The following is a 22,413-nucleotide window of genomic DNA, read 5'->3' on the forward strand; positions in this document are numbered from 1 at the left end:
TATGTTCTAGTTGCAGTGTAATTTTCTTCAGGTGCCAGTACTTCCAGCTGGTGTTGCTGGTACATCATTTCTGCCAGCAAATTATGTAGCCAGAGCATCAACAACACACAATGTGTCTGCGGTATCACAGCCAGTCCATGACAGACAGAAGCTTCCCACTTGGTTGACAGCGTGTTCAAACAGCCTGCCTCCTATCTACAGCCATGTGTGGTCACTTGTTTTGGGACCAAATGGCCTGGCAGATACTGGTCGACTGTTCCCAGTTCTTATAACCAGTGGTTTAACTGCTGATGTTTTGGGCCATATCTGGAGTTTAGCTAATAAAGAGGTACCTGGACAACTCACGGAACTTGAGCTGTACACTGTACTTGCTCTGATTGCTCTTGCACAGGTTAGTTTATACTATATAAAATACAGTTAATTCATTCAGACTTCGCCTTGAAAGTCCTGTGGTGCTGCATGTTTGATATGCAGGATCTCTTTCTTGTTTGTTTCCAGTAATGCTCATTCCTTCTTGTAAAATTGCTTACTCTTGCTGTCTTACGTATGATTGTATTATTAGCATCTCTCTTTACTTTGGATTAAAGATGCGTGCAAACACAACTGACACACATATGACTGCGGCATCTGGCAGTGTCAGCTGCAGTCATTTGTATGTGAGTAGCAACTTTGCTTTTCATATCATTGTTAATATAGTCCCCCATTCGGATCTCGGGCGGGGACTATTCAGGAGGATGTTGTTGTCAGGAGAAAGAAAACTGGCGTTTTACAGATCAGAGTGTGGAATGTCAGATCCCTTAATCGGGCAGGTAGGTTAGGAAGTTTGAAAAGGGAAATGGATAGGTTGAAGTTAGATATAGTGGGAATTAGTGAAGTTTGGTGGTAGAAAGAACAAGACTTCTGGTCAGGTGAATGCAGGGTTATAAATACAAAATCAAATAGGCGTAGTGCAGGAGTAGGTTTAATAATAAATAGGAAAGTAGGAATGCGGGTAAGCTACTACAAACAGCATAGTGAAAGCATTATTGTGGCCAAGATAGATACGAAGCCCACGCCTACCACAGTAGTACAAGTTTATATTCCAACTAGCTCTGCAGATGACGAAGAGATTGATGAAATGTATGATGAAATAAAAGAAATTATTCAGATAGTGAAGGAAGATGAAAATTTAATAGTCATAGGTGACTGGAACTCGATAGTAGGAAAAGGAAGAGAAGGAAACGTAGTAGGTGAATATGGAATGGGACCAAGGAGTGAAAGAGGAAGCTGCCTGGTAGACTTTCGCACAGAGCATAACTTAATCATAGCTAACACTTGGTTCAAGAATCATGAAAGAAGGTTGTATACATGGAAGAAGCCTGGAGATACTAGAAGGTATCAGATAGATTATGTAATGGTAAGACAGAGATTTAGGAACCAGGTCTGAAATTGTAAGACATTTCCAGGGGCAGATGAGGACTCTTACCACAATCTATTGGTTATGAACTGTGGATTAAAACTGAAGAAACTGCAAAAAGGTGGGAATTTGAGGAGATGGGACCTAGATAAACTGAAAGTACCAGAGGTTGTAGAGAGTTTCAGGGAGAGCATTAGAGAACGATTGACAATAATCGGGGAAAGAAATACAGTAGAAGAAGAATGGGTAGCTTTGAGAGATGAAATAGTGAAGGTAGCAGATGATCAAGTAGGTAAAAAGACTAGGGCTAATAGAAATCCTTGGGTAACAGAAGAGATATTGAATTTAATTAATGAAAGGAGAAAATACAAAAAATGCAGTAAATGAAGCAGGCAAAAAGGAATACAAACATCTCAAAAATGAGATCGACAGGAAGTGCAAAATGGCTAAGCAGGGATGGCTAGAGGACAAATGTAAGGATGTAGAGGCGCATATCACTAGGGGTAAGATAGATACTGCCTACAGGAAAATTAAAGGGACCTTTGGAGAAAAGAGAACCATTTGCATGAATATCAAGAGCTCAGATGGAATCCCAGTTCTAAGCAAAGAAGGGAAAGCAGAAAGGTGGAAGGAGTATATAGAAAGTCTGTACAAGGGTGATGTTCTTGAGAACAATATTATAGAAATGGAAGAGAATGTAGATGAAGATGAAATAGGAGATATGATACTGCATGAAGAGTTTGACAGAGCACTGAAAGACCTACGTCAAAACGAGGCCCTGGGAGTAGACAACATTCCATTAGAACTGTTGACAGCCTTGGAAGAGCCAGGCGTAACAAAATTCTACAGTCTAGTGAGCAAGATGTATGAGACAGGCGAAATACCCTCAGATTTCAAGAAGAATATAATAATTCCAATCCCAAAGGAAGCAAGTGTTGACAGATGTGAAAATTATCGAACTATCAGTTTAATAAGCCACGGCTGCAAAATACTAACACGAATTTTTAACAGGCGAATGGAAAAACTGGTAGAAGCCGACCTCGGGGAAGATCATTTTGGATTCCGTAGAAATGTTGGAACACGTGAGGCAATACTGACCCTATGACTTATCTTAGGAAATATATTAAGGAAAAGCAAACCTACATTTCTAGCATTTGTAGACTTAGAAAAAGCTTTTGACAGTGTTGACTGTAATACTCTCTTTCAAACCCTGATGATGTCATGGGTAAAATACAGGGAGCGAAAGGCTATTTACAATTTGTACAGAAACCAGATGCAATTTTGTCATATGATGACAGATGGCAGTTATAAGAGCCGAGGGGCATGAAAGGGAAGCAGTGGTTGGGAAGGGAGTGAGACAGGGTTGTAGCCTATATCCGATGTTATTCAATCTGTATATTGAGCAAGCAGTAAAGGAAACAAAAGAAAATTTCTGAGTAGGAATTAAAATCTATGGAGAAGAAATAAAAACTTTGAGGTTCACTGATCACATTGTAATTCTGTTGGAGACAGCAAAGGATCTGGAAGAGCAGTGGAACAGAATGGACAGTGTCTTGAAAGGAGGATATAAGATGAACATCAACAAAAGCAAAACAAGGATTATGGAATGTAGTCGAATTTAATCAGTTGATGCTGTGGGAATTAGATTAGGAAATCAGACGCTTAAAGTAGTAAATGAGTTTTGCTATTTGGGGAGTAAAATAACTGATGATGGTTGAAGTAGAGAGGATATAAAATGTAGACTGGCAATGGCAAGGAAAGTGTTTCTGAAGAAGTGAAATTTGTTAACATCGCGTATAGATTTAAGTGTCAGGAAGTCGTTTCTGAAAGTATTTGTATGAAGTGCAGCCATGTATGGAACTGAAACGTGGATGATAATTAGTTTAGACAAGAAGAGAATAGAAGCTTTCGAAATGTGGTGCTACAGAAGAATGCTGAAGATTAGATGGGTAGATCACATTCTAATGAGGAGGTATTGAATAGAATTGGAGAGAAGAGAAATTTGTGGCACAACTTGACTAGAAGAAGGAATCGGTTCGTAGGGCATATTCTAAGGCATCAAGGGATCACCAATTTAGTGTTGGATGGCAGCGTGGAGGGTAAAAAACATAAAGGGAGACCAAGAGACGAATACACTAAACAGATTCAGAAGGATGTAGGTTGCAGTAGGTACTGGGAGATGAAGAAGCTTGCACAGGATAGAGTAGCATGGAGAGCTGCATCAAACCAGTCTCTGGACTGAAGACCACAACAACAGAAGAATTATTACATAACTGTAATTAGAATATATCTGCAATTGTCATGTACAGTCAGTATTACAATATATGTACCCAAAATGGAAAAATCAATCAATAATAAAATATTTGTCCAATACAACAATTTCCACACTTTCCAGGTTGTGACTTGCTTGAACTGACTAATAATTTCATCGAACTCTTCCCAGACTGAAGAAGTTTCATGCGTTACAGTGGTAACTAGTTGAGAAATGAGCTGTGTTTTTCCTTGTTGGACAACCAATACTTTCTGCAGTAGCCTTCATGTAGCAATTGTGAAATGTTTCGTCGCCTGAAAATCCTTGCCTTTTGAATAAGGGGGTCCAATAAAGTTGCCTGACTAATCAGTTCATTCCTCCAGATAACTCCTAACCGCTCTGATAACCCTTTAAGCGAATTATCACCAATGACTCTGTTTCTTTAGGACATTCTTTATTTTTGTCTTTAAAAGAATTTAGTTGCCATTCCATTAATCTCGGCAAGATTTTCATTTTTGAAAGTGAGACTGTTTTTTTCTCAGGCCACTTCAGTCTTTGGTTACCTCATCAAAACTTTCAAAATCTGTAAAGCCTGTTGCGTTATCTCCCAGTTTGTATCTTTTAATTTTTAGGTGAGCAATTTTCCACCTAAAATAGCGAGGCCAAAAATTATGGGATGTATATTTAAAGTAAATCTTTGCAACATTTCTTAAGTAGATTCATCAGCTTAGGACATGGTTTCACTTGGTCCTTTTTTTATTTTATTTTTTAATTTTCTAGCATTTCAGCAAGTTTGCTTAAAGTAAAGTGTCTCCTTGAGAAACATAACTCTTTTCACCTCAGCGGTAGTTTCCTGTATGGATTTATGAATAGCTCGCTGCACAGTGAGGTGCAAAGATGTGCAAAGCATGGGATATGTGGAAGTTTCAGAAGCATGGCAGTCAATTACATATTTGACACATCATCCATAACTTTGGAAGTGATTTTAAAATTGATATTGTATTTGACAATAACAGACTTTAGCCATTTTGAGACGTTTTCTGAAGGGTGTCTGTCTTCAAATTGGAGCACTCTAAAAGATGTGACTGTAGTTAACTCTTCTCATCTATGAAATGTGCAGTGAGAGCATAGAAACTAATGTTATTTACACTCATCCACACATCAGACATAAGGCAGACTGCCTTTGCAGTCCAGTGGCCAAATCATTTTTAGTTTTATGAAGTAACTCATCATACAAACTGGGCATTAGAGAGAGTATGGTAACTTTTTCAACTTAAATCATTTTTAAAAGCTGTACATCTAATGCCATACTTTTATTTAATGTGAGTGGCTTTAAATAATAAACATTTACATTTTGGTTGTTGTAAATGAAAAGCAGCTAGGGGTGAGGGCATCACAAAAGGAAATGAATCAGGACTTGGTCCAGAATCTGTTGACATTGATGGGCCTGGATACAGCTTGAGACTTAGGTTGCCTCTCTGAGAGGATACCCTTGCAAGACATGGGAGGAGATTTCAGTGAGGACTGTTCACAAGAAGTGATTTCTCAAATTTCTTCATCGTTTGATGGCGATCTTGATCGGCTTCCTGGCCCAAAATGTTCCAGAGGTACTGTCGGATATTTCGATTTTAGATATCTCTTCAGGTTTGATGAGCCAGAAGCCATGGAAATTATCTGTTGACAGTAGTGGCGTTTTATTTTTTTATTCCCCCCCATTTTGGTAAAATGCTACCCTACACCACCCAAAGGCTGTGTGGTTGACATATTGTAGTGCAACATGGAAAGTTATGCTGGAAAAATTAAAATACTTACCATTAACATAGATATTTTAAACTGTAAGAACATAAAGTGAGAACAAATATACAAACAGCACATTCTACAATCAGAAGCTATAGAGTAGGATATAGGACATTATTATTTGGAAATTGTGATGTTTGTATCATATACAAAAAGGTCTGAAACAGTCATGGTGATTAAGAAACTCGTAAAGACAAGTCTGACAACACGCAAGGATTTCACTGCTGAAAGATAAAAATTTTGAATATTGTGATATCCAAGTTTGGGCTACATGGTGTGTGAACAAGAGCTGACAGGATAATGGTGCAGATGAAGGTAGAAAAAGAGCTGTGCAAATGAAATCCAAAGCCTTTGCTTTAGGAGCTATGAACTTGTCTACTCGTGCAGCGACTAGTTCTTTCAAAATGTCTGTGTTGTTACCGTAGAACATAGTTGGCCATAACTTTCAACTCATTTCAGTGAACTCTGCGATATATTTCAGAATATCAACATCCGTGTCTTTCTTCTAACAAACATGGACACCTGTCTCAAACCAAGCGTGCTTTCCAGTTCTGTAAATATGGAGTATTGTCTCAGTTGTGTGACTGGATTCGTGATTTCCTCTCAGAGAGGTTACAGTTCATAGTGATGAACGGTAAATCATTGAGTAGAACAGAAGTGATATCTGGCATTCCGCAAGGTAGTGTCATAGGCCCTCTGCTGTTCCTGATTTACATAAATGATCTAGGTGATAATCTGAGCAGCCCCCTTAGATTGTTTGAGATGATGCTGTAATTTACCATCTAGTAAAATCATCAGACAATGAATTCCAATTACAAAATGATCTAGAGAGAATTTCTGTATGGTGCGAAAAGTGGCAATTGGCACTAAACAAAGAAAAGTGCGAGGTCATCCACATGGGTACTAAAAGAAATCCAATAAAATTTGGGTGTATGATAAATCGCACAAATCTAAGGGCTGTCAATTCGACTAAATACCTAGGAATTACAATTACGAGCAACTTAAATTGGAAAGGCCACATAGATAATATTGTGGGGAAGGCAAAACAAGACTGCGCTTTGTTGGCAGAACACTTAGAAGATATGACAAACCCACTAAATAGACAGCCTATATTACACGTGTCCATCCGCTGCTGGATTATTGTTGTGTGGCATGGGATCCTTACCTGGTAGGATTGACAGAGGACATCGAAAAAGTGCAAAGAATGGTAGAGAAGTAGTATGAAAATGGTTCGATGAACCCTCTGCCAGGCGCTTAAGTGTGAATTGCAGAGTAACGATGTAGATATAGATGTAGAAATATTGCTTTCTGAAACTACACCAGTGTATTGCAGAAACTGACAACATTCTCTGCCCTATCCATAATGACAAAATTAGGATGAAGCATATGTTTGCAGTGCAGGAAGCCTTTCTTTTTGCTGAATCTGCAATTTCAGGAGCATGGGTGCTTGTTTTATCTCCAGTGTCATGTGGTGTAACCATGTCTCATTCTCTGTAACAATGTGGCACAGTAAAGATGCTCATTTCTTATGTAATTGCACAATATACACAAAGTAGCACATTGCATGTAACTCCAGTAATGCATAACTTTGCATCCCCTTAAGATGTAAGAACTTGATCAGGTTGACAAATTTTGCCTCTTTCAAAGGATATTGTGTAGTTTTGATATTTCATGTGTAATGTCTTCCAGAATTTTGCCCATATGTACTTCATTCAACTGTGTCTTGGTGCTATGCTTTTTTTGTGGTTATAGGTAAGTAATGATAAGTCTTGAATAATATGGCATAACAATTAAGGAGATCTTTGCACCTCCCAGGTGTTTCAAAAGTTCAAGCATCTGAGCTGCTTTTTCTAATGTGGTTTCTTTCATATTGAAATGTCCAAATACAGCATGAAATTTCATCAGGATCTAAGATACAGTGATGTCTTCATATAGTTTTTTTAGAGTACTGCATAATCTATGATTTAAGATTTTAGTAAAGTGACATCCAGATTGCAGATTTCATTTAAGGGAAATATTTTCACAGTCTGTATATAAGTTTATGCCTAATTTACTGTAATTGAAACTCTACAGGCCACATAAGGAAAAGCTGTGTAATTCTTGTTAACACTTTGCCGTCTGCACATCTCGTACAAATTTATTCGCTTGGCGCCAGCAGCGCTAATTCGGATTACTTGGCTTATTGCCGGCCGCTTGTCACTTTTCTGTTGATGACAAGCTTCAAACACATTGACTTTTGTGCACTTCAATTTTCAGGAAATCCTCTATTTTGCCATATCGTTCCACAAACTCAAATTTTCTTTTCAGGTAACTTCTCTGCAAGTTCTACACTGTTATAATAACTATCCATGCAGAGGTGATGCCACTGTCCATCAGAAGATGTCAGTAGTTCCATCACTGTTTTTGCTAAAGGTTGTCCAGCACCGGAATGTATCTTGTTTGTGGAAATGTATCCCATACTCGAATCACACAACATCCGAATGAGTATGCCGTATTTCGTAATTTTCAACAGATTGTAAACTTTAAAATTTAACTGGCCACACCACAGTATCATTCCTTCATCAGTTGAGATGTTTTAACTTAGATTAAACATTTCTTTAAACTTTTTGGAAAAATAATCAATTATGAATTGCTTTACAAAGCCGGTCGGCATTATGTGGTTTATTGTTGCTGTGGGAAAAATGTAAAAATTATAATATTTGTCTTGAGTCGGTTACAGGACATCGTTTTTCGAAATATTGGTGTGTCTATCAACAGATTTGTTGACCAATAACCATCAATCCTTGCTTCTTTTACAATTCCCATAAAGATAGCAAGACCAAACGATTTTCTAAGTTCGGGTCCCGTAACGTCGACAAATTTGGCATTTTTTAAAATCCAGTTTCCTTCTATTACAATTTTGACTGTAGTACTTGTTGGTTTCATTGCTAATATATTCAAATAGATCATTCCCAATAAATAATTCTATGATACCCTCGATGCTCTGTGTATCTTTGGGAAATATGTTTGGATCCGTAGATCCTTCAAATTTATTATTGGTCCTTGGTAAATCAAAGTCTGATCACTGTGCACTATCTTCTTTGTTTGATTCAGCCAAATCAGTTGGCAACTGTTGCGTTCGCCGAAATCTTCCTGGATGTATTTCACTATCTTCCAACGATTCTGTTGCACTTTCATTTTTTTGATATCCAATGTCTTCTTCCAAATCGGCTGAGTCATCCAGAACATCAGACAAGACGTCCTCACATTCATTGTAAATTATCCTATTGCCTCTTTCATCTGCCATGATGAAAGGGCACAAATACTTATAAAAACAAAAAAAACGTGTTGACGTGTGTAACTTATTGTTACCTAAACAAAACACCAACAGAATATAAAAGATACTAAAGTGCTGTCACCGGCCACTGCGTGATACCATGCTCACAACACCACTGTGATATCGCCGGCCACTGAGCGATATTATGCAGAAGACACAACTTTGGTGTCGCCAGCTGTTGACCGCTATTTCGCGCACAACAACACTGTGTTGTCGCCGGCCAGCAGTGTTAATGGTATGAGTATTGACAGTGAATTCTCTGAAATTAGTGTCACAACAACTGTAAGTTAGCAACCAATGCGAGAAGTGCTTGCCACAATTCAAAAATTACACACAAGGGAAACAGTACGTCGACATCTCTCCTGCAATGGCTTTGAAATTTTTCCCAGAATGTACAAAGCAACATTGCTTTTCTTCTGACATGAAACCTCCAGAACATAATATGAAGAGTTCAGAAGCTCCCAATAACCTTCAGGCATCAAGTACTGATTGGAAAGATCTAGCACAAGATAATCAAAGTTCTGATGTTACAATGGACAAAACAGTTGTTTGTCAGATGACAAATATCAGTGGTTCACCATCTTTCTCAATTCCCCCATCATCATCTAGTGATCATTTTCAATTTGAAACAACCTTATGCGAGGCAGCCCTGCCTTCTCTCCTTCAGATTTAAACCATAGTCCAGCTGTAGAATATCAAGACGACAGTGATGATAAAAGTTCTGTACAAATACATCTGTAGACGACATGTCACACTGGGGTGAACAACCTAACGAAAATCATTTACCATAAGCAGAATTGAAATCATTTGTAAAAGGCACCAGAAAATGTAAAGAAATGTCACCCATTGCCATAAAATATGCAAAGAATTATGAAGCTTTGAGACAAATGATTGACAAAAACCCCGTCAAGACAAAGATACGAGGGCAGATCAAATATAAACGGAATTTTAGTTTTTATTTAAGTTAATTTATTGAAAAACTCTAGGCAATTATAATTTATTTTTCCACATAGTCTCCTGCTTTGGAAATGCATTTGTCCCAGCGTATGGGCAGCTTTTTGATGCCTACATCATAAAAAGAACTGGATCGTGTCACCAGCCTGTTGCGCATGAAGTCTTCCAGATTCTCGTCATCTTCAAATTGTCGCCCTTCTAGAGCTTTTTTAAATGGTCTGAATAAATGGAAACTGCAGGGCGATAAGTCTGGGCTGTAAGCAGGATGATGAAGTGTAGTCCAGTGCATTTTCTGTAGCTTGGAGATGGTTAGAGCTGCAGTATGGGGCCACGCATTGTACAGTGCAAGCTGTTAGTGATTTGTTTGACTGATGAGTCTGCTAAGTGCTATGCCATCTACTGCACTCCCCTGACTTAAGCCCTCGTGAGTTCAACTCGATTTCTAAACTGAAGGAAACACTTCACGGCATTCGCTTCAGAACCGCTACAAATTCATCAGGCAATAGATCGTGCCACTCGAACTGTCAACACAACTGGCACTGCTAAGAGTATCCTACAACTTCCACATAGCTGGCAACAGGTTAAACACAATGCTGGTGACAACTTTGATGGTCAGTAAAACTTTGAAACACGTATCTATTTTGTACGAGCTGTAAATAAGTAGTTGCCACTATTAAAGTTCCAGCCCTCGTATATAACTTCATGTGACATTAATAAATGAGAAGAACTAGTTTGGTTTTGTTCAACAGTACTGATTTTTGTGTTAACTGGTTTTCGGCTCACAAGTCCATCATCGGAGATTTACTGACTATTATTGCCAAAGAACTTACAATGTTTGTAAACAACATTGGAAAAAAAGTGACACATCTCAATTGAAGCACGAACCCACAGTAGTGACTTCTTTGACAGTGTAGTGGTAATGCAATGTAAAAAGTTGAACAATAAGTAAATATACAGGGAGTAACCAGGAAAAGACTTTAACGCAAAATTGGAAGAGCATGCCTACATAACAGTTTATATTAATAAACAAAACCAATAAAATAAAATAAAATCAGTACTTGACAAGACTACTTCAGTAGGTATAAAACATGGATAGTGATATACATCTATATATATAAAAGAAAGTCCTGTTAGTTACTTTATTTATAACTCGAGAACGGCTGGACCAATTTGGCTGAAAATTGGTGGAGAGGTAGCTTAGAACCAGGAGACGGACATAGGATACTTTTTATCCCGTTCGACTGCTATAAAACTTGATATAACAAAAACGCATCTGGCATGGAATAACAAAACGCAAATGTCAGCTAAATGATGGCTGGACCAATTTGGCTGAAAATTGGTGGAGAGGTAGCTTAGAACCAAGAGACGGACATAGGATACTTTTTATCCCACTCGACCGCTATAAAACATGGTATAACAAAAACGCATCTGGCATGGAATAACAAAATGCAAATGTCAGCTAAATGTCACTGTAAGATGTGGTATAACAAAAACGCCTCTGACATGGAATAACAAAACACAAATGACAGCTAAAAGTCTATGGCTAAGTATCAGTATATATCATTAATTAAAAATGTAAATAAATAATTTGTATTTTCTTTGAATCATCATTAACAATGCCATGACCAAGACGATGCTTGCCTCAAATCATCGAATCTATGGCACTATGTGAAGAAACTTCAGCTGACAACAAACATGGGAGTTGCATTGCTTAATGATACATCTGCTGAAGATTTCTTGGAGCAATTGCTGACTATCGGTAATTGTCGAGTACCTGTCGAAGAATCGAGCGGATTGATTTCATTTCCTCATAATTTCTGTAACATTGTCTCATCGAAAGACAAACTTATCAACAAAGTATTCCCAAACATCTTTACTAACTACAAAAGTAATGAATGGTTGAGTGAGCGAGTAATTTTAGCGGCTAAGAATAAAGATGTAGATGACCTAAATTACATAATTCAGAATGAGATCATTGGTAAAATGCATTCATTCAAATCTATTGACTGTGTAACAAATGAAGATGAAGCCACCAACTGCCCAGTTGAATTTTTAAACTCCTTGTATGTGCCTGACTTACCACCGCACAATTTACGCCTAAAAGTTGGCTCTGTAGTAATCATGCTTTGAAATGTAAACCAACCAAAACTGTGCAACGGTACGCATTTGGTGGTAAGTAAATTGATGAACAACGTTATTTACGTGACGATACTCAAAGGAAAATTCGAAGGTGATTAAGTTCTCATTCCGAGGATCCTGATGATCCCAACCGATATGCCATTTAAGTTTAAAAGACTTCAATTTCCGATCCGTTTTGCATTTGCCATGACCATTAACAAATCGCAAGGCCAATCCTCGAAAGTTTGTGGTTGAAATCTGGAATATCCATGTTTTTCACATGGTCAATTATATGTGGCATGTTCACAGGTCGGAAGACCATGTTGTTGTTGTTGTTGTGGTCTTCAGTCCTGAGACTGGTTTGATGCAGCTCTCCATGCTACTCTATCCTGTGCAAGCTTTTTCATCTCCCAGTACCTACTGCAACCTACATCCTTCTGAATCTGCTTAGTGTATTCATCTCTTGGTCTCCCTCTACGATTTTTACCCTCCACGCTGCCCTCCAATACTAAATTGGTGATCCCTTGATGCCTCAGAACATGTCCTACCAACCGATCCCTTCTTCTGGTCAAGTTGTGCCACAAACTTCTCTTCTCCCCAATCCTATTCAATACTTCCTCATTAGTTATGTGATCTACCCATCTAATCTTCAGCATTCTTCTGTAGCACCACATTTCGAAAGCTTCTATTCTCTTCTTGTCCAAACTATTTATCGTCCATGTTTCACTTCCATACATGGCTACACTCCATACGAATACTTTCAGAAATGACTTCCTGACACTTAAATCAATACTGGATGTTAACAAATTTCTCTTCTTCAGAAACGCTTTCCTTGCCATTGCCAGCCTACATTTTATATCCTCTCTACTTCGACCATCATCAGTTATTTTGCTCCCCAAATAGCAAAACTCCTTTACTACTTTAAGTGCCTCATTTCCTAATCTAATTCCCTCAGCATCACCCGACTTAATTTGACTACATTCCATTATCCTTGTTTTGCTTTTGTTGATGTTCATCTTATATCCTCCTTTCAAGACACTGTCCATTCCATTCAACTGCTCTTCCAAGTCCTTTGCTGTCTCTGACAGAATTACAATGTCATCGGCGAACCTCAAAGTTTTTATTTCTTCTCCATGAATTTTAATACCTACTCCGAATTTTTCTTTTGTTTCCTTTACTGCTTGCTCAATATACAGATTGAACAACATTGGGGAGAGGCTACAACCCTGTCTTACTCCCGTCCCAACCACTGCTTCCCTTTCATGTCCCTCGACTCTTATAACTGCCATCTGGTTTCTGTACAAATTGTAAATAGCCTTTCGCTCCCTGTATTTTACCCCTGCCACCTTTAGAATTTGAAAGAGAGTATTCCAGTCAACATTGTCAAAAGCTTTCTCTAAGTCTACAAATGCTAGAAACGTAGGTTTGCCTTTCCTTAATCTTTCTTCTAAGATAAGTCGTAGAGTCAGTATTGCCTCACGTGTTCCAGTGTTTCTACGGAATCCAAACTGATCTTCCCCGAGGTTGGCTTCTACTAGTTTTTCCATTCGTCTGTAAAGAATTCGTGTTAGTATTTTGCAGCTGTGACTTATTAAGCTGATAGTTCGGTAATTTTCACATCTGTCAACACCTGCTTTCTTTGGGATTGGAATTATTATATTCTTCTTGAAGTCTGAGGGTATTTCGCCTGTTTCATACATCTTGCTCACCAGATGGTAGAGTTTTGTCAGGACTGGCTCTCCCATGGCCGTCAGTAGTTCCAATGGAATATTGTCTACTCCGGGGGCCTTCTTTCGACTCAGGTCTTTCAGTGCTCTGTCAAACTCTTCGCGCAGTATCATATCTCCCATTTCATCTTCATCTACATCCTCTTCCATTTCTATAATATTGTCCTCAAGTACATCGCCCTTGTATAGACCCTCTATACACTCCTTCCACCTTTCTGCTTTCCCTTCTTTGCTTAGAACTGGGTTTCCATCTGAGCTCTTGATATTCATACAAGTCGTTCTCTTATCTCCGAAGGTCTCTTTAATTTTCCTGTAGGCGGTATCTATCTTACCCCTAGTGAGATAGGCCTCTACATCCTTACATTTGTCCTCTAGCCATCCCTGCTTAGCCATTTTGCACTTCCTGTCGATCTCATTTTTGAGACGTTTGTATTCCTTTTTGCCTGTTTCACTTACTGCATTTTTATATTTTCTCCTTTCATCAATTAAATTCAATATTTCTTCTGTTACCCAAGGATTTCTACTAGCCCTCGTCTTTTTACCTACTTGATCCTCTGCTGCCTTCACTACTTCATCCCTCAAAGCTACCCATTCTTCTTCTACTGTATTTCTTTCCCCCATTCCTGTCAATTGCTCCCTTATGCTCTGCCTGAATCTCTGTACAACCTCTGGTTAAATTCCCACCTTTTTGCAGTTTCTTCAGTTTTAATCTACAGGTCATAACCAATAGATTGTGGTCAGAGTCCACATCTGCCCCTGGAAATGTCTTACAATTTAAAACCTGGTTCCTAAATCTCTGTCTTACCATTATATAATCTATCTGATACCTTTTAGTATCTCCAGGGTTCTTCCATGTATACAACCTTCTTTCATGATTCTTAAACCAAGTGTTAGTTATGATTATGTTGTGCTCTGTGCAAAATTCGACCAGGCGGCTTCCTCTTTCATTTCTGTCCCCCAATCCATATTCACCTACTATGTTTCCTTCTCTCCCTTTTCCTACCATATGCGTTGTTAATTCTTGCACCTGATAATAAAACAAAAAATGTCGTGTATCGCAAGGTACTTAATTGAAGAGTGGAAGCTATTCGTCAAAAAACATAAAGAATCATTAAAATACTTAATTTTTTATTTGTATTTCCTAATAAAAAATTGAACTTAACATCCAAAATCTGATTACTTATTGGCTTTAAGGCAGAACAGAGTTCGCCGGGTCAGCTAGAATAAATTAAAAGAAAGGATTATCAATTGTAACTATAGAATATTTGAAGAACTTGAGCAGTGTCAATAAGATAAACAGAAATGAATAAATGCAGAAAAACTGAGGAATGTGAGGGTACAAACAGTAAATGCCATCTGTGATATGTGGTGTTACTGCATTTTAAAAAGTAAAAGGTTGAACAATACACAAATATAAAGGGAGGAAATAGGAAAAACTTTAACAATATACTCAAAAATTGTGCCTATATAATAGTTTGCATTAAATAAATGAACCCAGTAAAATTAAAACAGTACTCGACAACTTCAAGAGGTATTAAACATTGAAAGTAATACAAGTACCAATTAAAACAAAGGGTTAACAACTGTAACTACAGACTATATGGATTACATAGGCAATTTCAATAAAATAAAAGGACTCAGTGAATACATGAAAATGGTGGAATATGAAGGAATAGACAATGTGGGAAGTAATGAAAAACTGAAGGGATTATGTGACATTTAGTGAGGGGAAGTACTAAGCTGTGTCTGGCCAATTAAGATTAGATCTTGGCTGTGAGCTAGATGTTTGTTTATTTCCAAGGCTTCCAGCAGATTGTGTTTGACCTTTGTTTGCAAAGTGAAAGACATGGGACTCTGGCTGGTAATTATGCCTCCCACTCAATACATGCTCAGCAAATGTGGAGTCAGAATTCTGCAACCTTCAGCTGTGTTCATGTTCAGCCAGCCTATTTGCGATGCCTCTGCCTGTCTGACCAATGTAAAAATTGTCACAGTCGTAATATGTAATTTTTGCTACAATCTGTGATACCTCTTCTAGATACCATAATGTACTCCACTTCTTGCAGACAATGGACAGGGCGTCAGAAGGAGCAAATAGGAGGGGTGTGTTTCTTATGAGAGATGTAGTAAATTGGGACTGGCTTGTAGCCAATGGTTGAGCAATAAATTTTACTGTATCTAACTTTGCTTTAAAATGATTTGTGAACATGGGATAGATATGAGACAGTGTACCACCAGTGAGTGGAAAGCTCATGTTCGTGAGCTATAAGGTGTTGTGAACAAGAAGATATTACTGTGTCTGTAGTTTTTCTATAAATTTTGAAAGAATGCGTCTGTGTGCTGATGTCATGGGTGAGATCTAGAAAGTTTATAGATGTGTTGTCAATCTCCATTGTGAACTGAATATTTTTATATTGATTGTTTAGGTTTTGCAAAAGTGTGTTGAGCTGCTGTGCAGTGCCAGTCCATATACACAGCACATCATCTACGTATCTAAACCAGTATTTAATATTTGTGCTCAAAGGTTCTTTTTTCAGAAAATGTTGTTCAAAATGGTCCATGAATATTCCACCCAAGATGGACTAAGAGGGGAACCCGTAGCTAAGCCATTTAATTGTTTATACAGTGTCCATTGGAACCAAAAGTAGTTTTGTTCTAAACATGTCTGAGTGACCAGTCTCAAGTCATTCAATTCCACAGGATTGACATTAGACCTGTAATTCAACTCTGTCAGAATATCAGTGCATTCCACTACTGATATGTTGGAGAACAAACTGCAGACATCAAAGGATACTAATTTGTTACTGTGTGAAGTAGATATACCTTTTATCTTATTTACAAGGACAACAGAGTTTGAAATACCACCCTTCCCTTTGAATTTAGCGTTGCTCTTAATTAAGGTGTCTAGTTTACCAGCTGGTCTGTTAGATGGAGCCGTGAATGACGATACAACTGGACAAATAGTCCTTGTTTATGTAGTTTAGGAAGCCCATACATTCTAGGAGGCACTGGATTCATATTAGTTAATAGTATCACTTTAGAATCAGAGAATATGTTTTTGTATGAATTGATTGTGTATTTAACATCATCTTTGAATAATTTAGTGGGGTCTTCAGAAAGGACTTGGAAGCATGCTGGACTCAGGAAATTATTAACTTTATCCACTTTATTCAAATAGGTTGGCAAAACATGAACACAGCTGGAGGTTGCAGAATTCTGCCTCCACATTTTCTGAGTATTTACTGAGCGAGGGCCACAGCTACCAGCCAGAGTCGTATGTCCTTTGCTTAGCAAACAAATGCCAAAAACTCAATCTGCTGGAAGCCTTGGAAATAAACAAACATCTAGCTCACAGCCTAGATCTAATCTTAATTGGCCAGACACAGCTTAGTACTTCCCCTCACTAAATGTCACATAATCCCTTCAGTTTTTCATTACTTCCCACATTGTCTGTTCCTTCATATTCCACCATTTTCATGTATTCACTGAGTCCTTTTATTTTATTGAAATTGTGTATGTAATCCATATAGTCTGTAGTTACAGTTGTTAACCCTTTGTTTTAATTGGTACTTGTATTACTTTCAATGTTTAATACCTCTTGAAGTTGTCGAGTACTGTTTTAATTTTACTGGGCTCATTTATTTAATGCAAACTGTTATATAGGCACAATTTTTGAGTATATTGTTAAAGTTTTTCCTATTTCCTCCCTTTATATTTGTGTATTGTTCAACCTTTTACTTTTTAAAATGCAGTAACACCACATATCAAAGATGGCATTTACTGTGTGTTCCCTCACATTCCTCAGTTTTTCTGCATTTAGTCATTTCTGTTTATCTTATTGACACTGCTCAAGTTCTTCATATACTCTATAGCTACAATTGATAATCCTTTCTTTTAATTTATTTGTATATCACTATCCATGTTTTATACCTCTTGAAGTAGCCTTGTTGAATACTGATTTTATTTTATTTTATTGGTTTTGTGTATTAATATAAACTGTTATGTGGCATGCTTATCCAATTTTGCATTAAAGTTTTTTTCCTGTTTACTCTCTGCATATTTATTTATTGTTCAATTTTTTACATTGCATTACCACTACACTGTCAAAGACATCATTACTGTGCGTTCGTGCTTCAATTGAGTGATGTAACTTCTTTTCCAATGTCATTTACTAACATTGTAAGTTCTTTGGCAATAATAGTCAGTAAATCTCCAATGATGGCCTTGTAAGCCAAAAACCGGTTAACACAATAAATTAATACTGTTGAACAAAACCAAACTAGTGCTTTTCATTTATTAATGTCGCATGAAGTTATATACGAGGGCTGGAACTTTAATAGTGGCATCTATTTATTTACAGCTCGTACAAAATAGATACGTGTTTCAAAGTTTTACTGACCTTCAAAGTAGTCACCAGCATTGTTTATAAGCTGTTGCCAGCAATGTGGAAGTTGTAGGATACTGTAGCGGCACCACCCTTAAGGATAGGGAAAGTTAGTTTTGTGCGATATTCGGAGCACAAGTTACAGCCAGGTGCGAGCCGGATTGCAGTAAGTTACACATACCACCAGTTGTGAAGGCAAATAGAGGCCACAGGGGCGTAGAACTGCCAGAGAGGGCACACACAGCAGTTTCCATGGCGCAAGTCACAGGCAGAAGAGGGCCGCTGGCCAACCTAAGTGTTATGCGTACGTGATGCGAACCAGCGCACTTGGCAAGACAGAGGTGCACAGCGAAGTATAAATAGGTGCCATTTTCTAATGAGATTCATTCAAGTGTGGCAGCTCTCCTGGATGGAATGTCAGACCGCCAGGCTACAAGCAACAACAGATGGGGCGCCAGCATCTCAGTCCACAGCGGGTCATTGGTTCAACCCTCTGAGGCCGACGCAAGGTCCGCAGCAAGCCAACGGCCTGCCCCCCTTTGGCTCGCTACCGCGTGCAGTCGTCTCAGCTCCTGAAACATGCCAGAGACTTCAGAGGTGAGGGCCGCAGATCTGGACTCGGGATCGCGGGCGGTTGTTGCCGCCACGTTCTCAGCTACGCCAACGAGGAAGAAGCGGCAGTGGGGCCAGCTCAGCTTACACTGAGCAGCGCTGAGTCAGCTGCTGGCGTAGCCATCCTGACTAATCAGATTCTGGAGCTGGCCGGCCAATGCCGGCACGACACAGCTTTGCGTTGCACAGGCCATTGGGGTACTTCCTCTGCATTGCAGGGTCCTGTGATGCAGACCAAGGTGAACGGAGCACTGTAGTGGAAACAAATAAATCATTTGGAAAGTTCTCACCGAGTTTTAATACTGCCCCACCCACTACATTTGGTGTCTTCCTGCTTCATTTAGTCATCCTGATTCAGCATTTGGCGTCTGATACAACAACATTTGGTGTCAGAATAGCGGACGTCGTCTGTCCAGTACAACATTCAAGCCCACCGCCTGCAGTACAGTCACAAGATGTGGTGAGTGCTGATAAAATTGTTCATTTTAGTGTTGGACGTTTTCTTTTTTTTTTTTTTTTTTCTTTTTTCATGTATGGCTCCTGACAAGCCACATTTTTAGATGTTTTGCTTGGGCATAGTATTTTGTTGTCAGAATAAGTGTTAGTGTGTTTGGGGCAGTACGATTTATTTTTTTTTCATGGCATTTGATTACTTTTGTATTGGTTTATGATGGTACTGAGTGTGATGGTGATGATACGGAGCTGTAGGAAGTCGGGTTATTCTTATACTTAGTCCCTAAACAAAATGACTAACTGAGAACGAAAGCAACACAATGGCAGAGTCAAGGACGCAAGGTGTGTCGGAACCAGAAGTGGTGCTGATTTTGATGGAAAAGGTAGCACAATTGATAGCTGACAATACGCAGTTGAGAAGTGAATTAGCCTCTAGAAATGAGCATGACACCACATCTGATCAGTCGTTGTTGCCTAGGGTGCAGGAGATTGATCCAGCTGCCGCAAGTTTGATTATTACGTTTTTTGGCAAGACATCTGAGGATGTGCGTTCGTTTGTGGAGGACTTGGAAATTTCAGCTGTGATGAATGGTTGGTCTGATGAACAGTTGTTACATGTAGCCAAGAGTAGATTAACAGGTGAAGCGAAAACATATGTAAGGTGTTCTGAGGACTTAAGGAAGGCAGGGCAGTTTAAGCAGTTAAAGGAAGGGCTTTTACAAAAGGTACAAGAAACAGAATGACGCTCGGTACTTTAGGGTGAGGTTAAGTATGATGACAAAGAGACGGGGAGAAGGTGGAGAAATTTGCAGACAGGGTAAGGGAAATTAATGAGTATACTTATGAGTTGGGTCAGAGCAATGAAGCAAATAGTGTTTTGTTGCAGGAGGCCGAGCTAAGGGCACTTGATGTATTTTTGAGAGGGTTACCAGCGCATATCTCATGGAAAGTGCATGAAGGGAATCCAAAAGATTTGTATTCGGCCATTCTGCTGCCAATTCAATGCGAGGAAATACACGTGGCAACAGGGGTACGTGAGAGGCAGTGGGTATGAAATGTTATAAGTGTGGTTGTATGGGACATGTGCAGAGGCCATGTAACCAGTCACCGGGGAATATAGGAAGGGGTGGAAATCAGCAGTGTGGAGGATGGAGAAGTGGAGATAGGAGAGGTGGACAAGCGTTAAATGGCAGAGGGGCCGCAAGACCCAGCTAAGGGAGCTCCCGTTTCATTCCAGTGCTACGAATATGTATGCAGAGGTGAAATGTTCAGTGGTAGGATCCATAGGAACTAAAAAGTTTAAGATTTTGTTGGACACAGGGGCGCAAGTGTCAGTGGCTACTAAGAATATAATGGGATGAAGGAAGTTAGACCCACCACGTTATAGATTACTTGGAGTGGCAGATAAGGAGGTCACGCCTTTGAGGTCGGTGACAGTTGACTTTTGCATAGGGAAAGTCCAACTTAATGCATGCATGGAGGTGGTACCATGGGTGAGCGAGGGCTACGACATGATCCTAGGAGTAGATTTCTTGCATCAACATCATGCAAAAATTGACCTTGGACAACAAACTGTAGAACTTGGTGGAATGTTATTTCCACTAGGGGAAACTGTTGTCAATGCAGAGCTGTCACTAGGGGCGTTCAAGTAATGAACAAACCAATTGAACCACCAACATTAGCATTAAGGCTTAATTCGCATGAGTGTGTGTCTAGTGGCACTGGGAAGTCGCTTTGGGTAAGTGTGGAGCCGAATCTACCTGTGGGTACGGTATGTGTTATTGAACCATTGGAGGATAATGAAGATTTGGGTTCATTGAGTTGTTGAAATGTAGTGTTGTACACGTACAGGAGGGGAACAACGAGGAAGTGGTTCCTGTGAACATGGATAATTTTAGCGCTGTAGGTGCGAATTTGAGGAAAGGAGTTTTAGTAGCAAATTTGGATGTGCCAGATGACGAAGACTGGTGTTCGAGAGGTAGGCGAAGTGATCGACCACTAACTGCTGATAGAACTGCATTGCATGACAAAATTAAGCATTTGAAAGGAGGAGAAAGAGAGCATATGGAAGAACTATATTGGGGATTTAAGGATTTGTTTTTTCCACAAGGGTCGTTATCAGCAACTCCATTATTTCAACATACGATACCAACAGGGAATAAAGCACCTGTTTACCGTAGACCATACAGAATACTGAAGTATTTGCAGCCGATTGTGGAGGATTTCATCGATCAGCAGCTTGCAGATGGTATAATAGAGCATAGTAATAGTCGCTGGGGAGCGGGCATTGTCGTTGTGCCTAAAAAATCTATGGATGGAACTAAGAAATACAGTTTCTGTTGCGACTACCGATACCTCAATAATAAGACAGTAATGGACGCATACCCCATACCAGTCGGGTGATGCTGAGGGAATTAGATTAGGAAATGAGACACTTAAAGTAGTAAAGGAGTTTTGCTATTTGGGGAGCAAAATAACTGATGATACTTGAAGTAGAGAGGATATAAAATGTAGACTGGCAATGGCAAGGAAAGTGTTTCTGAAGAATAGAAATTTGTTAACATCGAGTATAGATTTAAGTGTCAGGAAGTCGTTTCTGAAAGTATTTGTATGGAAGTGAAACATGGACAATAAATAGTTTGGACAAGAAGAGAATAGAAGCTTTCGAAATGTGGTGCTACAGAAGAATGTTGAAGATAAGGTGGGTAGATCACGTAACTAATGAGGAGGTATTGAATAGGATTGGGGAGAAGAGAAGTTTGTGGCACAACTTGACTAGAAGAAGGGATCGGTTGGTAGGACATGTCCTGAGGCATCGAGGGATCACAAATTTAGCATCGGAGAGCAGCGTGGAGGGTAAAAATCATAGAGGGAGACCAAGAGATGAATAAACTAAGCAGATTCAGAAGGATGTAGGTTGCAGTAGGTACTGGGAGATGAAGGAGCTTGCACAGGATAGATTAGCATGGAGAGCTGCATCAAACCAGTCTCAGGACTGAAGACCACAACAGCCACACCATGCCAAACATATCGGTGTCTTTGGATCACTTAGGACAGTGCCAGTACTTTTCTACGATGGATTTGACAAGTGGTTATCATCAGCTACAGGTGGCTCCAGAGGATCGTCCAAAAACTGCTTTCTCTACACCTGGAGGCCATTACCAGTACATTAGAAAGCTATTCGGTTTGAAAAACACTCCAGCAACGTTTCAAAGGTTGCTAGACAGTGTCTTGAGGGGTTTGAAACCACAGCAGTGTCTGGTCTATTTGGATGACATTATATAGTGTTTTCAAGTAGTATGGAGCAATGTAGACAGCGATTAAGGGAAATCTTTGAGGTTAAGAGCAGCTCGTTTGATAGCCTGGAGAAGTGTCATTTTGCATTAGAAGAAGTAAAATATTTGG

The 22,413-nt window shown here is 39.2% G+C and overlaps 1 protein-coding gene across 1 annotated transcript in view; it reads left to right on the top strand.

Annotated features, from left to right (window-relative positions):
• LOC126412080 (synergin gamma-like) overlaps positions 1-22,413 on the top strand; it is a 161,490-nt gene that overhangs the window by 81,271 nt on the left and 57,806 nt on the right. The window contains exon 4 of the mRNA XM_050081486.1: positions 32-391. Coding sequence (XP_049937443.1) covers positions 32-391 — 360 coding nt within the window. The remainder of the gene's footprint in view (positions 1-31; positions 392-22,413) is intronic.

Source organism: Schistocerca serialis, chromosome 1 (genome assembly GCF_023864345.2).
Source record: "Schistocerca serialis cubense isolate TAMUIC-IGC-003099 chromosome 1, iqSchSeri2.2, whole genome shotgun sequence".
NCBI lineage: Eukaryota > Metazoa > Arthropoda > Insecta > Orthoptera > Acrididae > Schistocerca > Schistocerca serialis.